This window comes from Caloenas nicobarica, chromosome 14 (assembly GCF_036013445.1).
Source record: "Caloenas nicobarica isolate bCalNic1 chromosome 14, bCalNic1.hap1, whole genome shotgun sequence".
Taxonomy (NCBI): Eukaryota; Metazoa; Chordata; class Aves; order Columbiformes; family Columbidae; genus Caloenas; species Caloenas nicobarica.
In genome coordinates this window covers 9,044,079-9,071,891 of record NC_088258.1, presented here as the reverse complement: position 1 = coordinate 9,071,891, position 27,813 = coordinate 9,044,079, and the positions used below count along the sequence as shown (strand labels likewise).

Genomic DNA, 27,813 nt, shown 5'->3' with positions numbered 1-27,813 from the left:
TGCCTCCTTGAGCTGCCATTGTGTTGGGAGCACAAGGAGGAGATCTCCAGCTTGTGCTGACCAGGGTATGCAACAGAGTGTTACAGAACAACGGATTCAGCTCTGTAGCTTGTGGGTGATACTGTGCTTAAATCTCCACTCCTGGGAGCAGGACCACCTCTACTCAGGGCTGCTGTGGAGCAGAGCAGGCATGAGGAACCCAGCAGGACACCTGTGCTGGACGTCGGTCCCTCCTTCTCCTGGGCAGCGTGGCTTACATGTTAGTGAAACGGGTGAGCAGGAGTGCATCCGAGCATCCAGCCTTTGACAGCTCCGTGTACATGGTTGAGTAGCCTGCAGCCTGTTGGCTTCATGGTGGATGTTTTTGTTGGTTGGTTTGGTTGGGTTTTTTTTCCTCCTTGATTGTTTTCGATAACCTAGGAAATCTGGGCTCTGTTTCTGTCTTTTGTAACATCAGGCTGCAACTAATTCAAGCCAGGCCAGATTCTGACCACAGGTATGCCAGTGTAAATTTGAATGGAGACGCTTACATCTTGGTTTGGCCCGATCTGAATGGAGTTACTTCTGGTTGATGCCAAAGGGGCTGAGGTCAGAATCTGGCCCATCCTTTCCTGCATGCAGTGTAATTTGTATGCGTCTCCTGGCACCGCTGGGGTATCGTATGGCTTGTGTAATGCTGGCTCCAGCCTGCCAGAGTGCATTGCAATATCTATCGCCGGGAGTGCCGGCTGCAGGAAGATGCTGCCTTGTAATTGCCTGAATGAGCTGCAAAGACTTCAGGGAGCAGGGAGTGAAAGCCCGAGGGGCTGCACAGAGCACTTGGCTCCATGGATGTAGGTCCGTACGTGCTTGGAGGCTTCTGATATTTAAATATCAGAAGAGAGAAGGGAGCTCGCAAAGAAAAGTGAAGCATCTCCTCGGTGCCATTAGCTGTGTCCCAAGTGGGCACCGTTCACTCCATTAGCAGCTGGGAAGGCGATTAGCGCTCTCGCTGCACCCTTCGGCCTCTCCCCGCTGCACGCGCTCCCTCCTGCTGGAAAGCTGAGCCTTGTCCCAGCGCCTTGGCCGTGTGGAGTTTTTCCTTTCATTTTAAATACTTCTTGGTTGTGGTGTTTTGTTTTGGGGGGTTTGTTGTTTGTTTGTTTTGTCCCAGCAACACATGGAATGATTTATCCGTGGCCGGAGCACAGTTTGGTCCTGATGCATACTGCTTGTGGGGTAGGGGGATGAAGCATCCCCCAGCTGGCATCGGTGCAGTGGGCAAGGGACGGGTGCCTGTGGAGGGGAGTGGGGTGGCAGGGAAATGGGGACCCCAGCAGCTCCCCGTAAGAGGTCCTGTCTATGGGGCTGGGCAGATCTGCAGTGAGTTGCTCCTGCAGCATGTGTGGCAGGGGAGCAGGAGTGCCATCGTTAGAAAGGGCTCATAGTGAGGTGGGAACGTGCAAGCTTTGGGAGCAGATGCATCCTGGTTAAAAGATGCACTCTGGCTGATTGTGCCCAGTTACAGCTTCTCCAAGCACATCATTCCTCTTGTACTTTGGGTTCCATCCTTTCTCCCCCAGTGTCCTCCTGCCCAGAGGGCACCTCAGCTGGTGATGGGCTTTACTGGGGTGGGCACAGCTCAGGGACGAGCAGTCTTCGTGGACCGGCCCTATCTGAGCACTTCAGATCTAGTTGCTGGATGCCCTCAAGTGCTCAGTCCTTAGGTCCTTGCCTGAGGTTTTCTGCCCCCTGCTCCACAGCTGTGCCATGCCTTGAGGAGCCATCTGGTAGCCCATGCAAGTGGGTGGCTCCATCCCTGGTATCCAGGACTTTGTCCCTGTGCACAGGGTGATGCAGCACCCCATGGGGAGCAGGCATCCCCATCCCAGCTGGTTCCAAGTAAGGCTATGTGCTTTCCTCAGGGGACGTGAGCATCCCTCGCACCGTGCTGCCCTGGCCCAAAGGAGAAACCCAGCCGGCTGCACCGTGCCAGCGGCATCAGGGAGGACCCAGAGCAGTGGCACAGGTTCCTGGCAGGAGGGAAGCACCATTTCCCTGCCCTCCCTCGGGGCTTTCCCCTTCCCTGCACAGGCAGTGCTGGCTGCTCGGCTTTAGCCATTGCCTGCCCTCGAAACCCAGATTTTTCAGTGGCTGGGCTGCAGTGGACAGCAGAGCAATGCTCAGGCCACTCACACCTTCCCCTTCTGCTTCAATTAGAGGAGGCTGCTTCCGTGATCCTGGGATCAAATCTGGCTAATAGCCCCTTTCCCTCCCCACCCCGTGTTGTTCCACTTAATCCTGTAATTACCTCTGCAAAGCTGCAGCTGCCCCGGTCTGCCGGATGGTGACCCTGGGCCTGCTGTAGGCACCAGCAGCTGTATTTGGGGAAGTTTGCTCTCTTTGCCCTGGCTCACCTGCTGCACCTGCCTCATGCATTCAGTTTTGGGGACCAAACACCGTCCGATGACTTGGCATCAGGAGCCTCAGAGCTCTGGGCATGCATATGCACTCGGCATCACTCTTGGCAGCGCTGCAATCCCAGGAAGGCAATGGGAAGTGGAACGTGCAGTGGACTGGAGCATCGCCCTGACAAGCCTCCTATGAGGCAGGGAAATGCCGCCCGTCGCCTTGGGAAGCTTGTTGCTGTAGGGAGAAGGGGTGTGGAGGCGTCGGATGCAGTAGCTAGTTTGGTTTTTTTTTTTTTTTAAAGCACTTCTGAAGCGCTATGGCAGCATGACTTCCTTCCAAACCGCACGGCTGTTAGCATTCCCTGAGCGGAGGAGTGAGGAAATCACCCACCTCAAAAATGCAGCCACTTCTGGGGAGGAGCTGGGAGGGGCAGCTGCTTCCTCGGGAAGGGTGAGCCCCACTGCCACGGTCTCCCAGCCCCGTGGGTGCTGCTGGTGGCCAGGAGCTGGCAGCCACCTGAGAACCTTGCTGGGGACACCTTTGGGATGCTGCCCTGCGGTGTGCACCCCATCACTTATGTCCCTCCTCGTACTGGATCCAGGCGGGTGCTGGGCTGGATTTGGTGCTGAGGGGCTTGTGCCATCGCTCCCTGCTTAGTCAGCAGTGTCTCCATTTGATCTGAACTGGGAGCAGCAAAGATGAGAAGTGGGGACAGATGGGGGCCAGGGAGAGAAATACCCACCCTTGGGCCTCTCTGGCAGCTTGCCGGCAGTCCTGGGTTCACGCTGAATATGCATAAAAGGGAGCAGATTGCAGCTTGCCCTCCTCTCCGATGTGGAGGTGAGGCCCGCGGAGACCACTGGCCCCAGCTCTCTTTCAGCGGGAGAATGGGGTGAGCGGAGCGCGGAGCGTGCGTGCCTGTGTGTGGTCTGGCGGATGATAATGATTTCCATTCATGCCCTGCCTCGGCAGCGCTGATGTGCCGCTGGGCGAGCGTTGGCTTCCCAGCGGCTGCTCCCCGGCAGGAGCAGAGCCCCCAAAAGCTGGATACCAGATCTCTGGGACTTGTGCCTTGGTATGGCTGGCAGGAGGGACAGTTTCCCATTGGCGTAGGGAAGATGTGCAGGAGATGCTCACGCCTCCCATGTGCCCCAAAAGCAGCAGTGACCCTGGCCTGAGTTCTAGACCTGCTACCCCAGCCCTGCTCATAACACGTTCACCTCTGGGCTCTCCTCTTGCCACCACTGAATGCTGGTGCTGTCCCTCTCCCCTGGGCAAGGATTTCTCAACACCTTCATATCTTGCCAAACAGGGAATTGAAATGTCTTTGTAGATGTCACACTTGTGCATAGCCCTACTGATGTCCCCTTGCTGCCATGTGGCAGAAGGGGAGATGGTGGGTGGAGGAGACTTCTCCTTGGCAGGGTTTAGCCTTGTTTGAAACACCCTGAGTCACCCAGGGGTGGATGGATGCAGCTGCTGAGGCATCCCCAGGGGTTTCTCCTCTCTCCTTCCCGCACAGAGGTCTTCCCATGGGGTTGTCCCCATGCTACCTGCTGCTGTGGCGCTGGTGTGATGGGAGGTGGTGGTGGCTGCACCCAGCTGGGTCCCTGTCTGTGGGGTGTGTGGTGGGATGGGTGTGATGGGGGAGCTGGTAGCATCATAAGGCCGAAGGGGCTGTGCTGGATGTCCACAGGGACACACGTGGCCAGGTTTTGCCAGGCGTTGCAGGGGAGTCTGTCAGCATTTCACAGCTGCGGAGCTGGTGTGAGGACAGGAGTAGGACTCTGCCTGTGGGCTGGCATGGGCTCCAGCTTGCTGCCTGCTGCTCAGCACCGGGCAAGTGCTGGGGATGGTCCCATCAAGATTATGTTGGAGGAGTTAACCCAGTGCTGTCTTCACTCAGCAGTTCCTGGACAGGCAGATGCTGGGGAGCTTGCAGTGGCCGCAGCTTTGCCCCATGCCCATTGAGCAGCTGACTGTGGTCTGGGCTGAAGCTCCTGACAGAGCCCTGTTGCCTGCCTGCAGCGGGGATGCTCTGCAAAGGCTGGTGCTTGCGACACGGTGCTCCCTCTGCTGCAGTGACTGCTCCATCCCTGCTGCTCCCCTCTCTGCTCCCACAGCCCTGACCTGGGTGTCACGCTCCTTGAGAAGAGGGTTCCTGGTGCTCTGGGTGCTCCAGGGACAGCATCCCCTGTCTTGCTGCCTGCTGGCTGCCCAGCCACCAAGCCATGGGCTGACACGTTCCCCAAAGACTCTGCAGCGCTGCCAGATAGTGGAGGATACGCTGCTGGAGCAATGCAGAGACCACCAAGGAAGCCGATGATTTTTCAGCAGTGAGCATCTTCTTTTCCGTCAGCAGAGGATTAAGCAGTGAGGAAACAGCACAGACGTGGCAAGGCCAGGATTTGTCCTGGGGAGGTGTCCAGGGATGGGTTGAGAACCCTGTCCCTGCTGTCCCTTCGATGGGCACAGGCTCTGGTGCTGGCTGCCCAGCTGAGCGTGCCTGGGAAGGGAGGAGCTTCCCCCCATTAGCAGTTTGGCAGCCCAGAGAGAGGCAGCTTTCTTCCACAGCCACAGCAATTTTATTTTATTTTATTTTTTCAAAAGGGGGGAAAAAATTAAAAATAATAAAAATCACAGATCATTTGAAATGGGCTGTCCCCTGCTGGCCTCCTTTGGCTGGGGTGGGCAGCCTGCCAGGCAGGAGCAGTGTTGAGGACTGTAGATGGGCAGCATCTGCCATGCTGGGTCATGCTGCTGGCATTGGGCTTTGTTCCTGAGAGTGAAGTGCAAAACCTAAGTCATTCTGCAAGGATTTACTAGTGGGAGAGGGCACGATGGGGGGATCCCCCTGCCTGCCTTGGCTGTGGCACGGGCTGATAGAGGCCAGAAAATCCGCCTTGGTGGCTGGGGCAGGCAGCGCTCCACATGGCCCCTCCAGCCAAGCATGTGGGGTGGCAGGGGGGATGCCATCCACCCAGCTGGGCAGCTCAGGGGTCCACCACCAGCTGCAGCTCCTGGGGCCATTCTCCAGTGAATGTATGAGCTGTGGGTGTTGGCATGATGCTCAGGATGAGGCATGGCTGACCTGCATCTCATAGGATGCTCCTGCTGCAACCAGAGCCTGTGGGAGAGAATGTGAACTCTGGTCCCTCTTGTACCCTCCAAGCCAGTGGTGTAGGACATGGCCCACATTCCCTGGGAGCCACCCAGCATCCTCTGGCCCTGTGCTGTGGCTGCTGGGAAAGGAGTCCAGCCAAGCCCTGCATTTGGTCCTTGCTTTTCCCTCCATAACAGACAGGCCAGCCCCAAAGCTGAGTTTCTTGGGGGTGAGGCCAGAATAACCGCCCTTTGCCAGTGAGGATACTTGGGTAGCACAGTTGGTGGGATTCGGAGGGGATCCAGCCTCCAGCTCAGCAAAGCCACTGTGCCCATGGCCAGTGGGATGCTGCCGGGGCCGTGGGAGGGCAGGGAAAGCAGTGCTGGACCCGGGAGCTCCAGGGCCTCATCCTGGTGAGCTCCTGCCTATTGCAAAATGTCCCCATTAGGTATTTTTGCTGCTGCTCCTTTCTCCTGCACTGGTGGGAGCTGTTTTGGACTGCGTTTGTATAACTTGGGGACTGCAGCTACTGTCACAGCTGAAAGGTCTCCCCAGCTCTTCCCCGCCACCTCTGCTCAGCAGCTGTGCAGTGACAGGGGTGTCCGAGCTGTGCGTGACAGCCGGGGCCACTGACAGACGTGAACACTCCTGTTGCCTCCGAGACAGCTCGTAAGAGGCCAGGGAAGGTCGGGACCCTGATTTCAACCTCCTCCTTCCAAAGCTCAGTTCCTTTTGCCATTTCCCACAGTATTTCACTTCTCCTGACGAGTGGCAAGGGACTTCTTTGGATAAGGCACCGCAAAGTAATTGCCTCCCCGCCCCACTCCCAGGACGCTGCCTCAGTAGATGCGGAGTGGGAAGGTGTGCATGGGTTAGGGACCAGATACAGGTGTCTTGCTCATCTCTTACCGGGCCCCCAGCATGGGCAGTGCCATGGCCGTGCTGCTCCCAGCAGGGCTGCCAGTGCCATTTGCTCTCTTTGCTCTCACCCTAGGGAGGAGCTGCTTCCCTTGCCCTGGAAGGATGGAGGTCTTGCAGCTCCTGCGTCTGCTCCTCACCACCGCCATGCTGGGCCTCTCCCAGACAGTGAACCCCTTTGTAGCACAGCAGACCCCCCCGGACCCTTGTTATGATGAGAATGGTGCTCCTCGCCGCTGCATCCCTGAATTCGTCAATGCTGCCTTCGGGAAGGAGGTTCAAGCCTCCAGCACATGCGGGAAGCCGCCGACGCGACACTGCAATGCCTCGGACCCCCGCCGAGCCCACCCACCTGCCTACCTGACCGACCTCAACACCGCCTCCAACATGACGTGTTGGCGCTCAGAGACCCTCCACCACTCGCCCCAGAACGTCACCCTCACCCTGTCCCTTGGCAAGAAGTTTGAGGTGGTCTATGTCAGCCTCCAGTTCTGCTCGCCCCGGCCCGAGTCCACTGCCATCCTCAAGTCCATGGACTACGGCAAGACCTGGGTGCCCTACCAGTACTACTCCTCCCAGTGCCGTAAGATCTACGGCAAGCCCAGCAAAGCCACTGTCACCAAGCAGAACGAGCAGGAGGCCCTCTGCACCGATGGCCTCACCGACCTCTACCCCCTCACCGGCGGGCTCATCGCCTTCAGCACCCTCGACGGGCGACCTTCTGCCCAGGACTTTGACAGCAGCCCCGTGCTCCAGGACTGGGTGACGGCCACCGACATCCGTGTGGTCTTCAGCCGCCCGCATCTCTTTCGTGACCTGGGCGGTCGGGATGCTGGTGAGGAGGAGGGGGGCACTGGCTCGACCCCCTATTACTATGCAGTGGGGGAGCTGCAGGTTGGTGGGCGCTGCAAGTGCAACGGGCACGCTGCACGCTGCGTGAAGGACAAGGAGCAGAAGCTGGTGTGCGACTGTAAGCACAACACTGAGGGTCCCGAGTGCGACCGCTGCAAGCCCTTCCACTATGACCGGCCCTGGCAGCGGGCCAGTGCCCGGGAGGCCAACGAGTGTTTGGGTAAGTGATATTTTTTTCTTTTTTCCTGGGGCTGAAACGCCCAAACGGGTTATTGCAGGAGGGAGTGATGGGTGCTGAGCCAAAGCAATGGAGCATGTTTGTCCAGAGATACTGGGAGCATTTTCCTCACTGGTGGGTTGGGAGAGGCTCCAGCATCTGCCCTGTCTCTGCTGCAGGTGCCTCTCTGGAGGTGCGGTGGTTTGGCCATGAGCCAAAGCACCAAAACCCTCCAAAAATCAGTGGTGCCTTCCATGTCATCAGCAACCTCGGTGTGGGATGCAGGATGCCCAGCTGGAGATGTTTGCCTTGGGCAGCAAACCAGATGTCCCTGGGCTGGGAGTGGGAGTCGTGGCAGTTCCCTGCGATATGTGTTTGGGAGCAGGGATCAGGTGGCAAAATCTGGCAGAGATTAAGGAAATACTTGAGATACCCTGATTCAACATTTTATCACTCACATTCGGTCTGGCATGGTGCTTCGTATGGTGGTTTTAACTTGTCTGTCCTTGCAAAGGTTTCCATGAGTTAAAAATACTGTCATTGAAACAATACATTTCCAAAACATCAAACTGGCATTGCTTGGCTGTCCTGCTTCTGAATCTTTGTGAGATTTTGGTGGAGGTTTGTGCCTTTTCCCCTGATTTGGGATGGGGTTGGGGATGCCAGAGCCCTGTGAAGGTCTGGGAGAGGGAGGAACAGATTCTTGCTGCTCTTGGACTAGAGTCTGAGTCCTCGGGATGGCAGGAGGATCGAAACAAGGGAAAGCCATACCATTAATCAGTCATTGAACTGCTCAGTGGATGTACCAGAGGTCAGAGGGGCTTGTGGGTATTTGTGATTGATGTCTTGTTGAGATCCCAGCTATCGGCTTAAATATATATATGCTACAGTGGATTTCTTCTAAGAATGGCTAAAAAGGCAGTGGATTCAAAGGAATTGCTAGAGCCAGTGCTTTAAACCACTTCACGCCATGTGGGAATGTGTCAGCCCTTGCATCTTCCCGCTTGTCTCAGAAAGATGAGTTTTGGAGCATCCTGCACCCTGCCCATGGCTGCTGCTGGCTCTGGCTGGTAGGTCACCCCATGGAAACCCTCTGTGACAAAAGGAGGACCCTGACTCGATGGCTGACACCCCTGTGGCACCCCATGCCGCATCTGCCTCGCCACTGAATCCTCCGGTAAAGCAGCGTAATGGCAGCAGAGGTGGCTCTGCTGGCACAAAAGGGGTTAATCCAGAGGAGGCTCATTTTTGGGGAGCATCCACAGATCTCTTGTCCGTCTGTACATCTTGTCCATTGCAGAGTGAGGATCCCACTCTGCAGGACCATGCTCCCGAGCATCCCTGCCCCCAGCCGCATCACCCCTTTTGGCAGACGGGGCTGAAAAGATAAATGAGGCAGAGGAGGCGGGAGCATGGTGCGGTCCCTTCAAGATCCCCCTGACAAGCCCCCGGCACAAAGACCCTTCACCGAGCTGCATGTGAAAGTAGTTTTTCCTGTTGATTCGCTCCCCTTCTTTCTCCCTTTCCTCTCTCGGGCTTTGTGCCCTCTCTGAAGGGACCTGAAAGAGCTTCTCCATCACCCGCCTCCAAAGGGCTTAGCGGCTGAAAGCTGGATAAGCTCCCCGAGCCTTCCCCTCTGTGCTTTTTAACAATGACATCTCCCCAGCCAGCAGGAACAGACGCAGCAATTAGCACCAATTAAAAGGAGAGGCCGCCCGGGAAGCTCCCTTTGCTCAGCCTGGGGACTGTGGGGTTTCGGACTCTGTCCTGTGGCCGGGCATTGGTGATGCTGGCTTGTGGTGGTGGATGGTTGGTTTTGACCAGGGAGGAGTGAGGAGGAGGAGAGTGGATGGATGCAGGAGCTTGGCAGCCCAGTGCCAGCTGAGGGGCAGGGGTGGGAGGCTGCAGCATCCCAAAAGTGGATCCAGATGGAGCCATGGGGCCGGTGCAGCTTCAGGTTGTGTTGGGATGTCACCTCTTGGCTCCGTGCTCCTCAGCACCCTGCATGGGGTTTTGTCCCCCCACAGTGCATGGGAGTCTCTACCTGCTCCTGCATGGGGACAAATTTATGTTCTGCACCATGTCACAGTGCTGGGACATCTATCCATGCAGCTCAAGCTGAGATCAAACTTTTCTTATTTCACAAGAATTTCTGCCTCTGGCTGGTGTGGGGAGAGGCAGAGGTGAAACAGCCGAGTGATGCCCGAGCATCAGTGTGGGGTGTGACCCCCCTCATGGCTGCTGTAGGGTGGCTGTGGCACTTGTGGGGACATCACTGTGCTGTGTTGTTATGGAGGTCAGCGTGACTGGGGCAAGCAGGCAGGTTTGGGCTTGTTGCAGCCAGGCCGGTGACAGTGGCTTGACAAGAGGGCACAGTGCCAGCCCTGTGCCGCGGGGTGCGTGGCCCTGTGCCTGATGGTTAGAGCACAGTGCCATTGGTCCACTGGCACTGAAGGCTCTCCCAATACCACAAAAGGAGCTTGCCCTGCCAGTATGGGGATGCCCTGTGTACCCTCGAGTGTGCCCTGCCTGAAACAGGGGAAAGAGAAGGGCAGGAAAGAGAGAGATGTGTCCCCATCCATGTGGCACTCCAGCTTTTAGCCCGGGTCAGGCTCAGTGATGGATAATCCTGGCAGAGTGGCCGGCAGGAGCAGGATTGCTGAAATCCTGAGCCCCCCCAGGTGATGCATCGTTTTTATTCTTGCAGACTCATGTCACCTCCTTCCTACCACTGCTGCCAGTTCCTGCCTGCACACGTGGAGCTTGCTCAGGGCAGTCCAGTCACCCCCTCAGCAGGCTGTCCCCAAAACACCCGGCCTGGGGAAGGGGGGGAAGCGGATTAGCACAAAGCAGCCACTGGAAGTAATTGATGCACTCGCTGGTAATGCGGGAGCTCTTGTTCCCTTTGTGGCTGCCACGGCGGGAGCGCTCCCCGGAGCACTGGGATAATGCACGGGGCTCACTTTGATCCCGGGGGCTCGGCAGGGAAGGGGCTGCTCTCTCCTGGGAAGACCTCGCTGGCTGCTGCTCCCTCTGCTTTAGGCTGGGGAGCTGCAGCCATCGATCTGGGATGCCAGTGCCCAAAACCACTGGCATGGTGATGGAATCTAGAGGATTCCATGTGCTTCCCCTGTGTCCTCTGCCGCTTCCTGTACATGTGTGCTTTCTTTTTCTCAGTGTTTCCCATGCAAAAGTTCTCTCCAAAATCCCCCAGTGAGCTGGCCTGGGCTGTTTTACCCCCTGAGGCAGGATCTGTGCTGCGCACGGCCTGCTGGCAGTTGCATCTGCTGCTCCTTCCCTTGCTGCATCCCCCCCAGCGGGATGTTCCTTGCCCCTTCCCCAGCAGATGTGCTGGAAACCAGAGGGTTCCCAGTGGCACCAGCCACGGTCCTTCCCCAGAGAAGGCAGACTAGTTTTGGGTAGGTCATGGCTTTCAGAGGTGGGCAAGCGGGCAGCATCCCCCTGCCTGGGCACCTGCTCCCCATGAGGTGCAGTGTCCCAGCAGATCTGGGGTGCAGGGGGGAGGCAGCCACTGTGACGAAGGGGATTAACCTTGTCTGACCCTCCTGAGTCCTGCCTCTCCCAGAACGGGGCTGGAGTGGCTCAGCCTTCTCCCTTGCACCCGTGTTGTCAGTTCGCAGCCCCTCGGGGAGGTCTCAGCTTCTGCTTCCCCTCCTGCCCCTTGGCGGTGGAGGTGCAAGCTCCAGCCCCTCCAAACACCTTCCCCATACTGGAGGTGCTGTGTGGGTGGGAGGCAAGGGGCTTTCCTGGTCTCAGTTTCCATCCCCGGGGCGGAGGTGCAGCCCCCTCCTGCCTCGCCGTCCCAGCCGGGCGCTCCTCCAGCCAAAGCAGGGGCGTAGCTCGAATCGGCTGCGGGTTGGCAGCAGCGGCCGGTCTAGGGTTTCGCTGAGCCGGCTGCCTTTGCTAATTATTCCCAGCGAACTTGTAGGGGTGGTGAGTCCCCCTCCTGCCCTCAAGGCTCCATCGCCTGCCACACGTGTGCCGCGCTGCACAATGCTGCCCGTCTCATGCCGGGGTCCCTGCCCCAAGCGCCCTCGTGCTGTCACCCCGGGATCCTCCATCCGCAGCAGCCCAGAGGGGGCCGGGGGGGCCCAGGGCCTGGGCAAGGGTTCAAACACCATCAAAAAGGGGACAGAATGTTGCTCCATTGCAAGGTGTCGATGTTTAATTAGTCTATTATTGCAAATTATTAGATCTTGTGATTGTTTAATTGATCATATGATTGTTTAATTGGGCATACTGTACATGGGCGGAAGCGAGCTACCACGTAATTAGCCCCAAACTGTGCAATTAAATTCTTATTAATACCCCAAACAGCAGGGAACATTCAAGCCTTTAATTAGTGATTAACGGGAGACAGACAGAGCTTGCAACTGAGTCAGTGCTGAGGAACAGTGCAAGTATTTAGCCGGGTAAGAGAGGGGACCCGTCTGCCCCGATTAGTGCCGGATGGCTGCGCCGGGGGGGTGAGGGGACAGTCACATGTGCTGGTGTGACCCTGTCCCCAAGCAGGGGACAGCCACCCATCCCAGCATGGCGAAGCCCAGCCAGGTCCCCGTGTCAGCTGGACAGGATCCTGCCAAAATCCTGGCTTGGCTGACACCAGCCCAGGCTGCGCAGCCAGTGGAGGTTTCTCCCCAAAAGCCAGCTTCTGGGAGGATCCGCAGCATGTTCCCAGGGGAAGGTGGCCCCAGGGCTGATGGGGACGTGCCAGCCGGGAGGGCCCCCAGCCCACGGCAGAGTTGGTGATGTCACGAAGGGCCCTGGCCAGTTACTCTCTCACCAATTAAACTGGAGGCAGAGAGGGACCTGTGCAGAGGGCAGCGAATCATTTACCTGACCTTTCTCCTCCACTGCCCATTGCCTTCCCTCTGGGCAGCTGTCCCGTCTCCGTCCCCAGAGGATGCCAGGGACTTGTGGGGGCAGCCCCGAGCATTCCTGGCAGGACAGCAAAGCTGCCTTCTGGGGTGACGTAGCTGGCCATTCAGTGATGCAAGGGACTAGTGAGGCCCCTCTACCCCCCAAAAATTGCTCCTTTCCTGCAGTTGCATGTGGCTGCCTCAGTTCAGTGGCAAAACCCACCCCAGCTGGTCCCTGTTCCTTTATCTCGTGAGGGCAAGAACAGCCTGGGTGTTGGGCTACTTTGTTGCATCCCTCCTGGCCCTGGCAAAGCCTGGATGAGCATCGGCATCCCCAGCGCAGCAGCATCCTTGGCCGCCTGGGACCACAAGCAGTATTTGCTTCTCTCCCTCCAGGTGCTGCATCCCAGCACCTCACCCCTTGTCAGAATTTGCCTCAAAAGTCCCTATTTTTCACAAGCACCAGGGGAAAAAAAAAAAAAAAAAGAGCTCAAAAGGCACCTACTTCCATGCTGGAGTGTTATTTTGATGCCTGCCATGTGATTTTTACACTAATCTCATAACGCGGCAGAGCTCCAGGGGGAGCTGAGGTTTGAGCGCATGGTGCCGGCAGCACCAAGGCCGGCACCAGCCTTTCACTCAGCTCACTTAAGCCTCCAAAAAAGACGCTTTTTCAGAGCTGGGGTTTGCTCCAGCTTTCTTCCCCCAGCGTGTCTGAAGCCAGGGTGGCTGAGGCAGGCGAGGGAGCGTTTGATCTGCCCAGGCTGAAGCTCCCACCAGCGCTGCCGGCCAGGGGGGAGGCAACTTCACACGACCGCCAAGCCAGGGCTAAGCAGTTAAATCTGGGCTGACACGTTAATGAATTTCACAGTATGCCTGGAAAAACTCTCACCCAACCTCATTTTACCGATGCGGGGAGGGGGCCGGGGCTGGGGGCGGAGGGCGCCACGTTTTGCCGAAGGAAATCTTGTTCCCATTATCTTTTTGCAAGAGTGTTTAGCAGGAACTGGCATTGCTTTGCCCTTTTATCTCGCACACGTGGAATCAGGCGGGGGGGCTGCGCGGTTCCTGTGACTAATGAAAAAATTGAGTGTGCGTGTGTTTGCAGGAGCATGCACGTGTGTGTGCGAATGTGCAAGCGTCTGTGCATGCATATTCATGCAAGCATATGTATGCACACACGTAAGCATGTGTATGAATGTGCATGCTTGCACATGGGAGCATGCATGCTTGCACATGGGAGCATGCATGCTTATGTGCATTTTTGTGAACACATATGCACACATATTTGTGTGTGCACATGTGTAACGGTATGTGGCTGTTTCTGTGTGCATCTGTGTGTGTGCCTGTGCCATGAATGCACGTATAATCGTATGTAGATATTTAGGTGCACTTTCATGTGTAAGCATGTGCACATGTACATGCTTGTGTGTGTGCTTGTGCACATGTGTGCATGTGCATGCAGGGCTTCTTTCTGTGTGTGCACATGCACACAGGGTAGAGCCATAAATATAAGGGGCTCTGTTGCTGACACTGAGGATGACACCCGGTGAGGCAGCAGGGACAACGCTGTCACACCCCCTGGCACGAGGCAGGTGGTCCTGCTGAAAGGCTTGCCAGGCTGTGGCACCAGAGCTGGCTGCTGGGAAAGGGGCAGGGGGATGGGGAAAGCGGCAGGGGATGGGAAAACGGCAGGGGCATGGGGAAAGGGCAGGGGATGGGAAAAGGGCAGGGGGGACGGCGGGGCTGCAGGTGCCCAGCTGGTGCTGCCAGACCCCCGGTTGCACCCCTCCATCCCACTCTTGTCTGCCCTCAGCCGAGCTGTGCCTCATCCCTACATGTCCCCTTTCTCCTCCGCCCTGACCTCCCAGCACCAGCCCTGTGGGACAGTGGATACTGCACATCTGGACGGCACGTTGGAGCCAGCTGTGCCGTGCCCTGCCTGACCGACTCCCCCAGTGCAGGCAGCCCTGGCCCCCAGCAGCGGCGGGACAGCTCCAGCCCACCCAGGGGGGTTTGGAGGTTTCAACTCCAGCCTTCACCTTCTCCCTTTCCCTCTCAGCCTGCAACTGCAACCTGCACGCTCGGCGCTGCCGCTTCAACATGGAGCTGTACAAGCTCTCGGGCAGGAAGAGCGGCGGCGTCTGCCTCAACTGCCGGCACAACACGGCGGGGCGGCACTGCCACTACTGCAAGGAGGGCTTCTACCGGGACCTCAGCAAGTCCATCACAGACCGCAAGGCCTGCAAAGGTAAGCTGAGGGGTACCCGTGCAGGCAACAGAGGTGATACAGTCTCTCTTGGTCTCCTTACTCTTCCCTCCCATCCTTGGGACATCCCTCTGCTCTCTTGGAGCCCAGCTGCTCCCTCCAGCAGCTGCAGGTCACCTTCAGCCTCCATCACCCTGGTCACCTCTGCCACCCCAAGGGCATCAGGCAGGGACATTGCTTCAAGCCCAGCATCCACTTGAGCGAGCAGGCTCCCAGGAGCCACGTCAACCCCGAGAGGGTCCTGGTGTAGGCGCAGTTATGGTCTCCACAATCAGTGTCTGGATCAGTGCTGGGCAGGTGCTGGAGAAGGGACATGACTAAATGTGCTGGAAACCTGTCTCTGACACTGATGTTGTCTGGGCCACAGACACACTTGGAGGCATTCAAGCTGCTTCACAAAATGACCCTTGGTGGCTTCTCTGCCTTAGAGGGCTGGGGATGCTGATGGAGGTTTCCATCTCCCTGCTGGGCTGCAGTGCAGGACTCCACAGCGTGTTTCAGCTATGGGGTGGCCCTTGGGACCTGTTGGGGGATGCTGAGCACCATGGCTCCTGGTGCCTATGGGCAGGGTGGCTTGTCCCTGAGCTGACCAGGAGCCTTGATGGCTCCAAGCCATCAAGCCACAGCTTGACCTTGTAAGGTCCCTAGCCTGTGCCCAATGTCATGGGACCTGCACCTCTCCTCTCCCTCCTCTGGCTCCTGGCCAAGCCAGTCTGGTTTCTCTTATCTCTCCCTGCTCAGCTACCTTTGTGGAGCCTTTTTCCTCTGCGAAGCCTCAAAACAATAGTTTCACCAAAGAAGCTGAGAAAAGAAAACACCTTGCCTGTCCCCAAGGACTGGCGGGATCCAGGCTGAAATGCTGGAGTGGGCAGGAGGTCAGTCATGGCTGCTCTGAGACAGGGAGTTCATCCCTGATCCCCTTTTTTTCCCGCTTAGATTGCAAATACCTCCCCAAAGAGAGCATAGTGTCCCTGTCTGGTGTGTTGTGCAGCCACATTGGCACTGGGCACCTTCGCTGCTGCGAGGACATGGTGCTGGCATGTTTACATAGGGTCTACAGCAACTGCTGAAGCTGATTTCAGACCATTAACATTGTGGCCATGGACCTGAATTGAAGGATTTGGCTTTTGGGGTTTCTCTCTTTGTTGCGTTAGTGTTGTTTGTTGGTACGGCTCATTTGGGATGTAATAGGTAAAATCCCTCTGTTGCCCATGGTGTGTGAGCTGTCCCTGCCTCTCCCCATCCTTGTTCCCATGGGAGGACAGAGCAAAGAGCAAAGGGAGAAACTTCCCACGTTTGTTGGACGCTGCAGCAGTGGTGGGAGTGTTGGCAGGGGGAGCCCTGCCCGGAGCCAGCTCATTAGCAAACGGAGAGCTAATCATTTTTAATAAGCGGAGCAGCTGACTTGACAGGTCCCACCTCAGCAGCCGATGTCCTAGGGGGCCACGTGTTTCTTCCCAGCCCCATGGCCTTGGCCAAGCCTTGTCACAGCGATGGCGATGGGCACGGCAGCCCCCCCAGCAGCAGCAAGGCTTTCCCGTTGATGGGGCTTGTGTCAGGTGGCAGCCAGGTCCCAAGGCCATGCTGGGTGCCAGCATCCTCGAGGTGACACTAAGAGGTACTTGGAGAGGAGGATGCAGGACAAGGCATGCATCCCAAAGGTCTATAGCACAGTGTCCTGGGTTGTGTCCCATTCCTGGGAGGGATCCTGGGTCTGACTGAGGCCAGGGAGGAATGGCAGCATCCCCTGGTTCCTGCTGCAGCACTGCCGGACAGGGGCAGCTGCAGCAAAATTGCTTTTTCTGTGAGGATTTTCCTCAAGCGCTGGGGGCTCACAGGCAGCCCTGACTCACTCCGAATGGCAACAGGGCTTTTGAGTGCAGCAAGTCCTTGCAAACAAACCTCCCTCCCTGCCCTTCCCTGTGCCGAGCCACAGGCAGGTCTCTGCCAGCCCAGTCCAGGGGGTGCCACTGCCGGGGGGCTGCCAGGGCTTGTCCATGGTTTGGAAATGCTGCGAAGGTCCAGCCCAGCCAGATGAACATGTGCACAAGGGCTGCCCCCCGCTACGGTGCATATGTTGAGGAGGATCTGGCAGTAAAGGCGGTACCCTAGGTCTTGGGAAGCCAGTTCCTGGCTCTGCCTCAGGGAACCGAGTTAATAATAAAATCCCTGATGCTTCTGCTCCTTTGGCCACTCCTCCTTCAGTAAAGCAGAGTGTGTTGCCATCCCTTTCTTGTACTTATCCAGTGGTGTATCCATTGGATTGGGAGCTCCTTGGAGCAGAACCAGCACCGGGGAATCTGCCTGCCCGGTGCCATGAATGGGAGTCAGTGCTGCCAGAGATATATAAATACATGGAGGTGTGACAAGACAGTTTGGGCTTGGTTTCTTCAAAGATGTGTCCTGTACCTGCAGCTCGGATGCCTACACTCTTGCAAGAAAAAGAGAAAGATAAGGAAAAGCAAGGCTCATGACAGCAGATCTTGAAAACAGGTGTGGAGCAAGCTGCTGTGAGCTGACATCTGCGGCTTTGAATGAAGGTCTTCACACCTACCACAGTGCTGGTCCGGGGCAGAAGCTGAGCCTGCTACTAAATATCCAACCATGGTTCGTCATGGGATGCAATGTCTTTGAAATAGGCACAAAAATATCAACTGCAGATTACACAAGCCTGTATCTGCTGCTGGCAACTTGGCGGAGCTCTCAGCCACCGGCCGGTGAGCAGGGAGGCGAGCTCTTCCCTGCAGCCGCCAGCAGCCAGCGTCACCGCTGGATGCTGCGAGACGGAAAAGCTGGGAGGATGGAAAAGGCAGAACAACCTACAGGATTAATTCAATGGTGGTAATTGAAAAGTCAAATAAAGAATGGCTGTGCATTAATCCCTGTAATTTAAACAAAGCTGTAAACCCCCAGCTTTCTCCAATGAAAACTGGTGAAGCAGTAGCAGCTAAGCCTTAAGATGCAAAAATACCCTCAATATTAGGTGCAAGACATGCTTTCTGGCAAGCACAGCTCGATGAGTTAAGCTCCAAGCTAGTGACTTAATCCACTGTTCAAGCACTGTGGGCCAGATCCTGGCAACGGGAGGGCTGTGAGCAGCCGGGCTCTGTGTGTGTGCAGCAGGCGTGGAGCCGCTCTGTGTCCCCACAGCCCCTGTGCTGGGATGGGGTCCCTGAGCCAGCGCCCCTCTGCGGGACACGTCAGGATGAGGAGGGATGGAGATGCTACAGCTGGAGCAGAGGGATGCGGCTGTGCTGGGATGTGGGACCAGCTGGGTAAGCACGGTGTTGCCTGGGATGTTCTTCCCATCAGAGCAGGAAGGAGCAACGGATTTTTGTGGGACTGCAGGAAATCCCATCATGGCGGGGTAAGGAGCTGGAGACTGGTCTGACGGAGACCAAGTTCATCTCCCAAAGACATCTATCATTTGTGGACGTAGATGAGCAAAGCTGCCTTAATTACCGATCCAGATAAAACATCAAAAGTGATCGAAAGCCTTCTTCCACTGCATGAAGAGAGATCCGCTTGGATGAACTTGGTCCTGATTGTACTGAGATTTATGTCCATCCTTAGACTTCTCACCAGGAATACACTGCTTGGGCCCAAGAGATTATGCACAACGTGTGAAGCTAAGCACTTGTATAAATCTTTGCTGGAAACGTGCCTTTGGCCATAAATTTTTTAGGGCACGGACTGTCTGTTGCTGTGTGTGCAGAGCAGGAGCAATGGCTGCAGGGACCTCTCCCTGCATGGTTCTGTCTCTCGGGCTTTTGGCAGGACTTGTGCGCAGCTGCTGTGGGGTGGGTGGGACTTTTCTGTCTGGAGGTGGGTGCTGTGGGCCTGGGAGTGCTCTGAGAAGCAGTGGTGGGGTGAGAGCCCCTTGTTCAGGGCAGCACTGGGGCAATGCTGGTGGCACTGGGCTGCTCTTTCCAGCACAGGTGGTGATGCGGATGGGTGATGCTTCATGCCCAGCCCACCAACAGAAACCCAAGCTTTTCATAGTGGAAAAGAGACACAGCAATGGATGTTTTCCAAAAAGTGTACCTGCCAGCTCATCAAAGGCACCTGCTTCCTCCAAGTGCTGCAGGACACAGCTGAGCCCGTGCAGAAGAGCCCTGAAGAGCAGGCACAGGGAGACCATCAAGATGGGTCTGAAGTACCTGAAATGTCTCGGAATATGGTGGTTCAATAGAGGGCGGTAAGCCCGATGTTCTCCTCCAGACAAAGCAGCGGTGCTGTTCCCATGGGTCATTGGGGGCTGGCCAAGCAGCAGACCATCGCTGCCAGCTTTGCTCCTCACAGTCCAGGGCTGAACCATGCCTTGATCTCATGACCTTTCAGGGTCTCCGGTGACCTGACGGCGGGTGTTTGCAGGAGAGCCAGCAAAGCCAGGCTTGCTGGGGAGAGCTGGCTGCCCTGGCAGGAGACAAGCCTGTTGTGGCTGAAGAAAGACCCTGTGTTTCCGACGGCCCCGCACCATGCCAAGGCTCCCTCTCTCCCTGCCATTTGTTATCACAGCTGAGCCCCCAAAATATCCTTGTCAGAAAGACGTCCACTTCCAGTTCCAGCCAAGATCTGATAAGGATGAAGCATCTGGTCCCCATTAGAGGCTGCTCACTCTGGTTTCTGGCCATGTGGGAGGGGGTCTGAGGAGCAGCACTGTGGTGCTCCCACCAGTTCCATCTGGTGAAAATTAGGGAAATGATAACATCGGGGAGCTGTGGGGGTGGGCAGGGGGAGATGTTTTTATTTTGCTTTGGAATCACGTTCAACTCTTACACTGATGGAGATCGAGATAACCTCCTCCAGCTCAGAGCCAGCCCAGCCCCGAGCAGGCAGATGGGAAGGTCCTCTCCCGAGTGAGCATCTCCTTCCCACATCCCTCTGTGTAAATAGCCCTTGGTGGGTCTGTCATCCAGTGTGGTGTGATGGAAAGCCACTTTGGGTCTGTTCCGAGGGTGAACACCCAACTTTCACCCACATCAGGTGCGGCTTGTCCCTGGGGAAGCTGTGGTAGAAAGGCATGGGGACATCCTTTGGCCAGGGTCTCCAGAAGGCAGTATGGGTGCTGAGACTCGTGAGCTTGGGAAGCATTGAGAGAACTCACTTCAGACCATCCTAAAACTAAGACAAGGCCAAAGTTTGCATAGAAGCTGAGTGTTGGTTCAGCCCCATTGACCAGAAAGCTCCAAGGTGGGGGAACAAGTGGAGAAAATGCCTTTTACTGCTGTGACAGTAGCATCACCCCAGGGTTGAGGTGCAGGAAGAGCAGACTCAGGCATGTGTCCGTCTGCTTTCTGGCCTTGCAGTGCCCCCAAACCCATGCTGGCCATGGGCAAGGGTTTGCGTGTGAGCCCCACTCCCTTTGCTTGCACAGGACACGGCTGGCAGCAGGCGCGGAGCTGCCCGTGGAAATCCCTCCTCCTGCATGCCTACCGGGCTGTCCCCAGAGCAGCTGCCTGCAAAGCAGGCAGGAAGAAACTGTTCTCCTGGTGTCCAGACCTTAAATGCCAGCTGGCAGCTGGCAGTTGCCTGCATGAGCTGCGAGGTCCCCAGAGGCTCATCCAGAGCATCCCTGTCAGCAGAGGCCATACCCTGGCCAAGCTCTTCATCTGCTGGTGGCACATGAGGGGCTGTGATCCAGACCCATGGGTCCTGGCTGTGCTGGCCCTAGCAGCTGCTTTCCATCAGTGCTCTGGAAGGACCAACCTCCTCCTCCCCTCTCCAAGGGTGGCACATTGGGTCTAGTTTGGGGTTTGCATTGTATATCACCTCTCATGTAACCTCTTCTCTCTCACCCACCCAGCCTGTGACTGCCACCCCGTCGGCGCAGCTGGCAAGACCTGCAACCAGACGACGGGGCAGTGCCCGTGCAAGGATGGCGTGACCGGCCTCACCTGCAACCGCTGTGCCAAGGGCTACCAGCAAAGCCGCTCGCCGGTGGCCCCCTGCATCAGTGAGTGCCCTGCCTGGTGCTTGGGGACCCCCGCTGGTACCAGAGGATGTTCTTCTAGGGCTGGCTTGGGGTGGTTGGGAGGCTCAGCTGAGGGGCTGCCAACCCATGTGGTTGTCCTCCAGGAGGTGGATAAGGCAGGATGGTTGGGTCACCCTGTGGGGGCACCCATGCTTTGCCCCCCCAGCCCGGGAGGCTCTGAAAGATGCCTTGGGTTAGTGCTTCCAGCTGGCTGAAACAGCTCTGCTGGATGTGTCTTCAGCTGCAGCAAGGCGCCTACCTCACCCAGCTGAGCCCTGAGCGCGGTCAGGTCTGGGGCAAAGACAGATCCTGTGATCAGCGTAAAAATGTATTTATTGCAGTGGGTCTGAATTTGACCCAAGTGACAGAGGAAGAACTTCCTGCTCTGCAGCATCCTTTGGTGCTGCCAGAGCAGTGGCAGTGGGGGGTGAGCTGACAGGGCTGTCTCCTTTCCTTCTGTTGTTCCCCAGATTCGGGGTTAGGACAGAATTTCCCCCAGATTTTGTCTTCAGGAGCCCTGAGAAAGTGTTGTGTTTGCCCACGCTTATCCCTGTGCTGTGCAGCCTGGAGTACGCTCAGATCAGCCAAGCATCCATCTGATGCCCAAACCAAGCTCAGCTCAGAGGAGCATTCATAGAACCACAGAATGTCGTGAGTTGGAAGGGACCCACAAGGATCATCGAGTCCAACTCCTTCAGGGACCATGTGTCCCTGGAGCACATCCTCCGCAGCAGTGACTTAGGGCTCTTGGAGGTTGCAGCATCTCAGCCTCTCCCAATTTACTAAACTCAGTTTGGGCATCTCTGGGTCTATTTAATGGCCTGTGATATTCAGGTCAGACTCAACCCATCATCTTCCTTAGCGAGCTGCTGAACAACAAAATCCCCTCTGCACCCCGCTTGCCCAGGTGTCACCCCCAGAGCTAGGGACCCTTTTCTTTAAGACATCTCTCCCTTTCTCTTCCAGAGATCCCTGCCATCAACCCCACCTCCCTGGTCACCAGCACGGAGGCACCCGCGGGTAAGTGCTCCATGTCCCAGGCCAAGCCTGCGGCCTCAGCCCTGCCTGCTGCCGGGGAGGGAGCTGGGAACACCAGATTTTGGAAAAAGGAAAAAAATGGGAAGGGAAAGGGGGATTTGGATGGTTTTATTGCAGACAGAGTGACACGTGGAGCAGAGTTAATCAAGGTGACTCCCCTCCAGTGCTTTATAAATAGGAACACTCTTAGAGTGATGTCTGATATTTTCAGCTGTGTAAAAATAAATGGCACTCGCTGGAGACCCAGGTGTTTACTTTGTTTTAGCAGAGCAGGTCTGCCTTAAACTGCCTCTAGTTTTATCTGTGGGTTTGTTGTTTTAAGATTTCTGGCTTCTAACTCGAATACATTTAATGCAAAGTAGCTCGCCTCTGCCCAGAGCCTGCGCTCGGGGAGCAGGGGACCCGGTTGGGGTCCTGCTGCCCCCATCCTTTGGGCAAATCAGAGATGCAGAGATGAGGCAGGCAATCCTGCCCTCCCCAAGCCTACTTGGGGCACCCTGCCTTCAGCCTGCTTGTGCTACAGTCAGGGCTGGCCACGGCCGTGCACCCTGCCTGCTGCCTGCACCCTGCCTGTGCCCTGATGCCCCTGTGCCTGCATCCCTCTCCCCCCGGGAGCCCCCAGGTTCCCCCGTGAGCAGGGAACTCCCCGAGGGGGTTCTCAGCCCCTCAATATCCCATGGTCCTGCCAGCCCAGGCAGTGTCAGAGCCCCTTCTCCCCCATTTTCCCACCTCCCTCCCTGCCTCTGGCCGCAGGTGCCGGGCTGCGGGAACAGGGGGACATTGTTCGGGGCCACCGTGCTCAGGTGCTGGGCTTCCCTCCCTCTCCCCATCCTCCTCCCTGCTGGGGTCCTGTCCACGAGTGCTGACGTTTCCATCCTCTGCTTCGCTCTTCCCAGTTTTCTCCTGCCTTTCCAACAATCTGCAGCCTTTGAGGTCCAGCTTTGGTCTCTCTGCCTGAGTGCCCAACTGGCTTGGCAGTGAAACGTCCTGGGTCCACTTCTTGTAATTTTTATTATTATTATCTTATAATATTTTCCACTTAGTGGAAAAAAAAAAAAATCCTTGTTCCCTGTTAGCAGAATTAACAAAACTTGTGGAGGGCAAAACAGAGCTTTAAAGTAATTCAAAGTCAGCAGTAAAAGATTTGCAGCCATAACACCTAATTAAGTTACATCTCTCTTAAAACAAAATATTGCTTTTTTTTTTCAAGGCGAACTAAACCAGATGTGCAAACTTGACGCCTCTTACACATGCTCTCCCCACAGAGACGGGGGATGCCCATGCTGGGCCAGTGGCTCATCAGGGATGCAGCAGTGTCTGGAATGGGGCTGTAGCACACCCCAGGGGATGATGCAGCAGTGTCTGAGACAAAGCTGCAGCACGTCCAGGGATGTATCAGTGTCTGGGATGGGGCTGTCATGTCTCCCTGGGGGATACAGTGGTGTCCGGGATGAGGCTGTAGCACATCCCAAGGATGCGACGGGTGGGGCACATTCAGCACCATGGCTGAGCACTTCAGTGCACTCAGCAGCCACCCCGCATGGGGGGACCCTGCACCCCCTCTGCAGGCACTACTGCTGTCCCAGGGGCAGCTGAGCCGAGAATCAGGGCTCACCCCCCTCTGACAAGAATTAGCTTCGTGCTGTGCTCCTTCTATCAATGACAAATTTGGAACAGGCGACACAAAGTCCCCGATAAAAAGGAGCTGGGCAGAAAGGAGAGCAGCAGAGCACGGGGCGAGTTTGTGCTCCTGGGCTTCTTTCTTTCCTCTTTTCTCCTCCTCCCCTTGGCACAGGGTGCTGTTATTCCCCGTCTTCCCCCAGACTCTCGTCTCCATCCCCAGTGATTGCTGTGGCAACCCGCAAACAAAGACAACTTCAGGGACTGCTGGCTCTCTCCCGGGACATGGGGCCAAGCCAGAGACAGAACCTGCGAAAGGCAGAGAAAAGAAGAAAGATGGGCTTAGAAAAAACATGCCATTTGGAAAGAGACAAATTGAGATGTTCAAAGGAAGATGGCAGGGGGAAAGAAAGGAGGAGAACAGGGCTGCTTTGGGCAATTGTTGGGATCAAAGCCTTTGGGGAGAAGGAAAGAGGCATTCCCTACCCTCCCTCTGCTTGAGATGCAAATCTGGGTCTTTAGAAATGCACAGAAAAAAGCCTTCTTGAGGACATGAGCCTCTCCTGAGATCTGGGGGACAGCAGGGAGGGATGCTGTGTGGGGTGGAGGACAGCCTGGTGACCTCCCCGGCTGTGCTGGAGTGGCCTGAGCAGGGGATGCTCAGGCAGCAGGACCGACCTGGCAGAGCAGAGCTGCTTCCCTCACCCACCTGCTCCCCCCAACCTGAGTCCTCTTCCCTGCTGTTGGGACACTGGTGCGGTGCAGGTCTCTGGAGAGGCTGCCACATGAGGATGATGCCCACCACCCTGGTCCCTGAGAGCTGAGTCAGCCCTGAGGATCACAGCCCCTTTGGTCTGGGGTCAGATCTTCATTTGGGTGTCTTCCCTGTGGGGACGATGGTGGGGTTGGTGCTGAGGCCTCTCTTCTGTACGTTGCCCAGGTTTGCAGGGCCACAGCTGTTCTGGTTGGCTGCCTTTGGCCACGGCTCTTGTCTGCTCTCCCTGGTGGCATCACCACCTCGCCTGTATGCGTCCCATCCATCTCCTTCGGCATCCTGGAGGAGGGTCCCCAGGCTCTTTCCACCACTCTTGTGCTGATTTATCCTGCAGGACACTCTCACCATAAGCACAGGAGGGGACTCAGCCTTGGTTTCTCTTCCCAGCTGATGTGTTTGTGCCAGGGTTTGGGCACCCAGCCCCTGTCAACTGCCAGGGGGGCAGCTGGGCTTGCCAGACCCCCATCCCCAGCAGCAGCCCAGGCTCTGGCTCAGGAGCCTTCTGGAGGGCACTTGGGGCATGGAGTATCCACCACCCTCTGCCAGGCTGGGTCTTGCTGCTCTCCTCCCCACTTTGTTCCCCTTTCCCTTATGGTGGGATGGGACCCCATGTGTGGTGCTTTGCTTCAAGCCCCTCTGTGCTCATCCCTTTGTTCCTCCTCTGCAGACTGCGACTCCTACTGCAAGCCAGCCAAGGGCAACTACAAGATTAACATGAAGAAGTACTGCAAGAAGGACTATGGTAAGGACCTCCTCCCTCCCTGGGCCACGCTGGGCTTTGCCACAGAGGCAGCTGAGGGCCGGCTGCAGGCTGGCCATGGGTGGGGGAGCTGCGGGTGTCTCAGGGGATGGGGAGCACCCAGCATGAAGAGGGGTCCCCGAATCAGAGCCCTCTCAAAGGTGAAATGGATGAAGCAGGTGGGGCTGCTGGGGACTGACAGTTCCCATCACAAAAGCTTCCTTTGGGGAGCATGGCAAAGCATCCCCCATCACTGTGCCTCCCCCTCTTTTCCCTCAGTGGTCCAGGTGAACATCCTGGAAATGGAGACGGTGGCCAACTGGGCCAAGTTCACCATCAACATCCTCTCTGTCTACAAGTGTCGTGACGAGCGGGTGAAGCGTGGTGACAACTTCTTGTGGATCCACCTGAAAGACCTGTCCTGCAAATGCCCCAAGATCCAGATCAGCAAGAAGTACTTGGTCATGGGGATCAGTGAAAACTCCACCGACCGGCCAGGACTGATGGCCGACAAGAACAGCCTGGTCATCCAGTGGCGGGACGCCTGGACGCGTCGCCTTCGGAAACTGCAGCGGCGGGAGAAGAAGGGGAAGTGTGTGAAGCCCTGAGGGGTTTCCACCCATCCCACCCCACCCTGTGCTCAGCCCCAGCCCAGCTGTGCACTGCCAGACTGCACCCAGAGACTCTGTACATATATATAGTGTGAACGGACTCTTTTGTCTATAGTGTATATTTTGGCAATGGTTTCCCTTTGAGTGTGCGTGTGCACACATGGTTGTGTCTGGGGGTCTTTTTCTCTAAGTGTGTATTAAAAATAATGCAGTAACGACAAACCTTGAGTGAGGAGCAAAGCAGAGCAGGATCCCATGGGTCACTGTTGCCTGAAGGAGCTTGAAGGCGATTGACGTCTTGCTGTGGGCATGCTGTTCATAGTGCTCATTTTTGAGGCTTTTCCCGTTAACAATGTCTTCTTCGGCCCGGTGTTGACATCTGAGTTGATAGATCTCTCTTCTCCAGCATCCAGGGCCTGCCTCTTCCTCACTCTGTGAAAACGTGCTGCCGTCAGACCTCTCTCTGTCCTTCTCCTTGCCCAGTGGGAACAGGAGGTTGAGAGTCTTCTGTCCTTCATCCCAACGTGAGTATGGGCAGGCTGAGTGGAAACCATCCAACGCTGCACAGAGACCAGCCCCAGGAGATCCACCAGGAAGAACAAATGAACTTTTGCAAGGCCTGATTCTCTGCTGACCTTGGGCTTACACGGACCAGCGCTGCCGGCTGGGGCAGGACCCATGCGATGCTGCAGTGCCGTGGGGAAGAGTCAGGCCCTGGCAGTGGGTTGATGGCCGCTACCAGGGAGAGCTATGTCCACCAGGGAGAAGGGGACAGACTTCACAACCCCCTGGCTGTTATCTATCCTGGTGCATAGTCCAGGCAACCCAGCACGAAAGACGTGGAGACACCCATTTTCCCCTCCCATATCCACCAAGGCAGGCTGACCAGAGCCATCATGTATCGCCACCCATCCACCCAAGTCTATGTCCCTATATTCTCAGCTGGTACCAATTAACATAATTCCACCTGTTTCTGTTGAGCTGATGTGAGGTGACCATCTGCATTGGTGTGCATCCTTCAGAGCTGGCCTGACTGCGTGCTCTCCTGGCAGGTATTGCTGTGGCCAAGGTTGTCCAAGGAGATGCACAGGGCAGAGGTGGCAGGAAGAGGGAGGAGCTTTCATTGACGCACCTCTAGTCTTTTATGTCTTCTTCACCATGTATTAGTCTCCAGTTGAAATAGACATCAGTATCTTCCCATGTTGAGATTGTAGAGGTCTTGGCATAATGAATATGAGTAGAAATAATAGGTGCCCTCACAACAGATATTCCTTTCCCTACAAACCTTGCCTTGCTTATTGAATGGCTCTACAAGGTATTGTAGCCTACAGCGCAGTCTTCCAGTGCTTTAGGATGATGCTTTGCCCTTTGGAGCCCACGGCAGCTTGTGTGGACTCCCCATTCCATGAATGGTCTGGTGCTTCTGGGCTCCAGCATCCCAGGGTGGTGCTGTGGCCTGCAGCTGAAGAGACTGCTGGAGCACTGTTGGGATTCAGGACAGGGGAGTTTGGGGATTGAGGATCTAGGCACTGTGTGGACATGTAGGTGCCCTAGCCAGAGAGCTCAATGCATTGGTGAAGCTGTTGGAGATGCTGAAGTGGCTTTTCAGAGAAGGTGAGGAGCCTGCAGTGCCATCTTTCAGGTCCCATGGATGTTGGGCTGCCTGCACAGGGCATGGGCAGAGCTGGGGGGAGGCCAGAAGCTGAGGGGCAAAGGGTGTGTGGGATCACTTGGGCTCAGATGAGCAGGTCCTATGCCACACTTCTGACATAGACCCCCCACTTCCCTTCTGCAGCTGAGCTAAGGAGACCCTCCCATCCCTGGTTCCTCTTGTTCTGGTTGTCATAGGCTGTCAGCCTCTGCCATGAGATGGCCCTTGAAGTACATGGGCCAGCCAGCCCTCCTCTTCCTCCCATGCCTGCTTGCACCCAGGAGCCCAGGGAGCAGAGCTGTCACCCTTGCCCCAGGCTCATTCCAACCCCATGCACTCAACAGTCGTCATGCAAGAGTCAGTGATGGAACAACCTTTCATTATGCATGGCCAGGACTCCCATCAGGGTCATCCCCACAGCCCCAGGGGCATCACCCCATGGGGTGTGGGGGCTCGCTGGCCCCTCTTTTCAGCAGCCACAGCTCACAAAAGAGCAGGGCAGCATCACTGCTCTGTGGGCATGGATGCTCATCAGGGCAGGACTACAGAAGCCATGTGCTTTCTCCAAGCAAGTACAGCCTTCAGGAGAGGCACGCTGTGTCTGCACTCCCCAAAAACTGCTCTGCATGGCCTGCTGGGGCAGGAGGCTCCTTCCAGGGTTTCCTTTGGCACCTGATTTCTCCTCCCTTGAAGTGGGGCACCTCAAACTCTTTGAAGACTTTGGTGCTGGTTGTTCAATTTCTTTATTTACCCTCCCAGCTGGCCCTTCACTCTT

At 56.5% G+C, this 27,813-nt stretch overlaps 1 protein-coding gene across 1 annotated transcript; it reads left to right on the top strand.

The window, feature by feature from the left end:
• Positions 1-2: 2 nt before the first annotated feature.
• On the top strand, positions 3-25,384 carry NTN3 (netrin 3). The gene is made up of 7 exons (XM_065645023.1): positions 3-65; positions 6,489-7,484; positions 14,424-14,612; positions 20,437-20,586; positions 21,571-21,624; positions 24,705-24,779; positions 25,056-25,384. The coding sequence occupies exons 2-7, from the start codon at positions 6,518-6,520 to the stop codon at positions 25,382-25,384; spliced, it is 1,764 nt and encodes a 587-aa protein (XP_065501095.1). The 5' UTR covers positions 3-65; positions 6,489-6,517.
• Positions 25,385-27,813: the final 2,429 nt, after the last annotated feature.

Bases quoted from the DNA above. Each gene is read 5' to 3' on its own strand.
- NTN3 (XM_065645023.1), top strand. From the start codon at position 6,518: ATGGAGGTCTTGCAGCTCCTGCGTCTGCTCCTCACCACCGCCATGCTG. The intron at 7,485-14,423 runs GTAAGTGATATT...TTTCCCTCTCAG, and splicing joins GGAGGCCAACGAGTGTTTGG to CCTGCAACTGCAACCTGCAC. The intron at 20,587-21,570 runs GTGAGTGCCCTG...TTTCTCTTCCAG, and splicing joins GCCGGTGGCCCCCTGCATCA to AGATCCCTGCCATCAACCCC.